The sequence below is a fragment of the Camelina sativa genome, chromosome 9, assembly GCF_000633955.1.
Source record: "Camelina sativa cultivar DH55 chromosome 9, Cs, whole genome shotgun sequence".
Taxonomy (NCBI): domain Eukaryota; kingdom Viridiplantae; phylum Streptophyta; class Magnoliopsida; order Brassicales; family Brassicaceae; genus Camelina; species Camelina sativa.
This window is the reverse complement of record NC_025693.1, coordinates 26,632,675-26,635,746: the sequence shown is the minus strand read 5'-3', so window position 1 is coordinate 26,635,746 and position 3,072 is coordinate 26,632,675. Positions and strand designations below refer to the sequence as shown.

General features: G+C 41.1%; 1 protein-coding gene across 1 annotated transcript in view; it reads left to right on the top strand.

The window, feature by feature from the left end:
* LOC104712415 (pentatricopeptide repeat-containing protein At3g57430, chloroplastic) overlaps positions 1 to 2,408 on the top strand; it is a 4,242-nt gene extending 1,834 nt beyond the window's left edge. Inside the window, exon 2 of the mRNA XM_010429315.2 lies at positions 30 to 2,408. Coding sequence (XP_010427617.1) covers positions 30 to 2,254 — 2,225 coding nt within the window. The 3' untranslated portion in view covers positions 2,255 to 2,408. The remainder of the gene's footprint in view (positions 1 to 29) is intronic.

Genomic DNA, 3,072 nt, shown 5'->3' with positions numbered 1-3,072 from the left:
GAATTTGTATAGAAAGTGTGGAGATTTTGGTGCTGTCTATAAGGTGTTCGATAGAATCTCCGAGAGAAACCAAGTCTCTTGGAACTCTTTGATTTCTTCTTTATGTAGTTTTGAGAAGTGGGAAATGGCGTTAGAAGCGTTTCGGTGTATGTTGGATGAGAATATGGAGCCTAGTTCGTTTACGTTAGTGATTGTGGCTACTGCTTGCTCGAATTTGCATATGACCGAGGGGTTGAGATTAGGTAAACAGGTTCACGCCTATAGTTTGAGAAAGGGGGATTTGAATTCGTTTATTGTCAACACGTTGGTGGCTATGTATGGTAAACTAGGGAAATTAGCATCTTCCAAAGTCTTGCTTGGATCTTTTGAAGGCCGTGACTTGGTCACATGGAACACTTTGTTGAGCTCGTTATGTCAGAACGAGCAGTTTCTTGAAGCGTTGGAGTATTTGCGAGAAATGGTGCTCAAAGGTGTTGAACCAGATGGTTTCACTATTTCAAGTGTTCTTCCTGTTTGTTCACATTTGGAGATGCTTCAGACAGGGAAAGAATTGCATGCCTTTGCTTTGAAAAATGGATCTTTGGATGAGAATTCTTTTGTTGGCAGTGCTTTGGTTGACATGTATTGTAATTGCAAGCAAGTGTTGAGTGGTCGTAGAGTATTTGATGGAATGTTTGATAGAAAGATTGGTCTTTGGAATGCTATGATCACTGGATATGCCCAGAACGAGCATGACGAGGAAGCGTTGTTGCTTTTTATTGAAATGGAAGGAAGTGCTGGGCTTCTGGCTAACACAACCACTATGGCAGGTGTTGTTCCTGCTTGTGTTCGTTCTAATGCTTTCTCCAAAAAGGAAGCTATCCATGGATTTGTTGTGAAAAGAGGTTTAGATAGAGACAGGTTTGTGCAGAATTCACTGATGGATATGTATTCTAGGCTGGGAAAGATTGATATCGCTAAACGGATATTTGGTAAAATGGAAGATAGAGACTTAGTTACATGGAACACAATGATTACGGGTTATGTATTCTTAGAACGCCATGAGGATGCGCTTCTTGTGCTACACAAAATGCAAAACCTTGAAAGGAAAGCGAGCGAGGGAGCTATTGGAGTTGGTCCGAAACCTAATTCCATCACTCTGATGACAATCCTCCCCAGTTGTGCTGCACTATCAGCACTAGCAAAAGGAAAAGAAATCCATGCTTACGCCATCAAGAACAATTTGGCAACTGATGTGGCTGTAGGTAGCGCTTTAGTTGACATGTATGCAAAATGTGGATGCCTACACATGTCGAGAAAAGTGTTTGATCAGATTCCATTTAGAAATGTTATTACTTGGAATGTAATTATAATGGCTTACGGGATGCACGGAAACGGGCAAGACGCCATAGATCTGCTAAGAATGATGATGGTTCAGGGAGCTAAACCAAACGAGGTTACATTCATCTCAGTATTTGCAGCTTGTAGCCACTCAGGCATGGTGGATGAAGGATTAAGGATATTCTACAATATGAAAAACGACTATGGGGTTGAACCCAGCTCAGATCATTATGCTTGCGTTGTAGATTTGCTTGGAAGGGCTGGCAGAGTTAAAGAAGCATATCAGCTCATGAACATGATGCCTCTTGATTTCGACAAAGCTGGAGCTTGGAGTAGCCTCCTTGGTGCTTGTCGGATTCATAATAACCTAGAAATTGGAGAAATTGTTGCTCAGAATCTCATTCAATTGGAACCAAATGTAGCTAGTCACTATGTGCTACTAGCCAATATATATTCATCAGCAGGCCTCTGGGATAAAGCAACAGAGGTAAGGAGAAATATGAAAGAGAGAGGCGTGAGAAAAGAACCTGGATGTAGTTGGATTGAGCATGGTGATGAAGTACATAAATTTGTAGCCGGTGACTCATCTCACCCGCAGAGTGAAAAGCTCCATGGATATCTCGAGACCTTGTGGGAGAAAATGAGAAAAGAAGGATATGTACCGGACACATCTTGTGTGCTTCACAATGTAGAAGAAGATGAAAAAGAGGTTTTGCTTTGTGGACACAGTGAGAAGCTAGCAATTGCGTTTGGGATATTGAACACATCCCCGGGTACAATTATAAGGGTGGCTAAAAACCTCAGGGTATGTAATGACTGTCATCTTGCAACAAAGTTTATCTCAAAGGTTGTTGACAGAGAAATCATCTTGAGAGATGTTAGGAGGTTTCATCATTTCAAGAATGGAATTTGCTCCTGTGGAGACTATTGGTGAAAGAGGACGAGCTGCATAAAGATGCCTCTTCTTTCTTCGTTGTACATCTTGTAAGTTTTATTTGTATAATACACAGTTGAAACTTCTTCACTGCATTTGAGGGCCGATTGTTCTTGAATCTGATGGTATCAAGCAAATCTATGATCTTGTTGTTTTGGTGCTGTAATTGGTCCACTAACCAAAGTCTAGTCGGCTAAAGAAAAGAGTTGACTTTGAGAAGCACCAACATAATGTGTTCACACTTCGTTTGTTTCACATTGGTGGCAACAGTTATTCGACAATGAAATCAATGAAGAAAATAAGCTCAGTGTTCATACAGAAAACCAAAAGAGTTAAAAGACAGAAGACAAAGGATAATTGAAAGATTCTATGCAGAGAAGCTAGTCCCTAGAACCAGCATCAGCTGGGCTCTCAGGTTCAGGAGGTTTCGATTTCTTATCTGAGCTATCGCTACAAGTGGGAGTACTACTAGGCTCACACTCCTTCCGCTTCAGCTTCTTGCCAAGAGATTGTGAGCTTTCGTTTTTGTCGATAGGATCACCTCCATCTAATAGGCTAGTCCAAAGCCATAAGGAACTTACAAACTCATGTTGCTCTACTGATGCGACATCATCAGAATCATCTGCTAAGAGAACTTTGTAACCTCTGGACTGCAAACCTTGAAGAACACAGATGAACTCAAAGTCTTTTGAGATGTTTTGTGAGATTACCATCACGTTTCGTCGTACAGATTGATGTACGCGATTGTCCAATGCCCAAAAAAGAACGTCTTTCATCATCCTATTAACTCTCGCAAGTTTATCTCCTGGAACCATGCA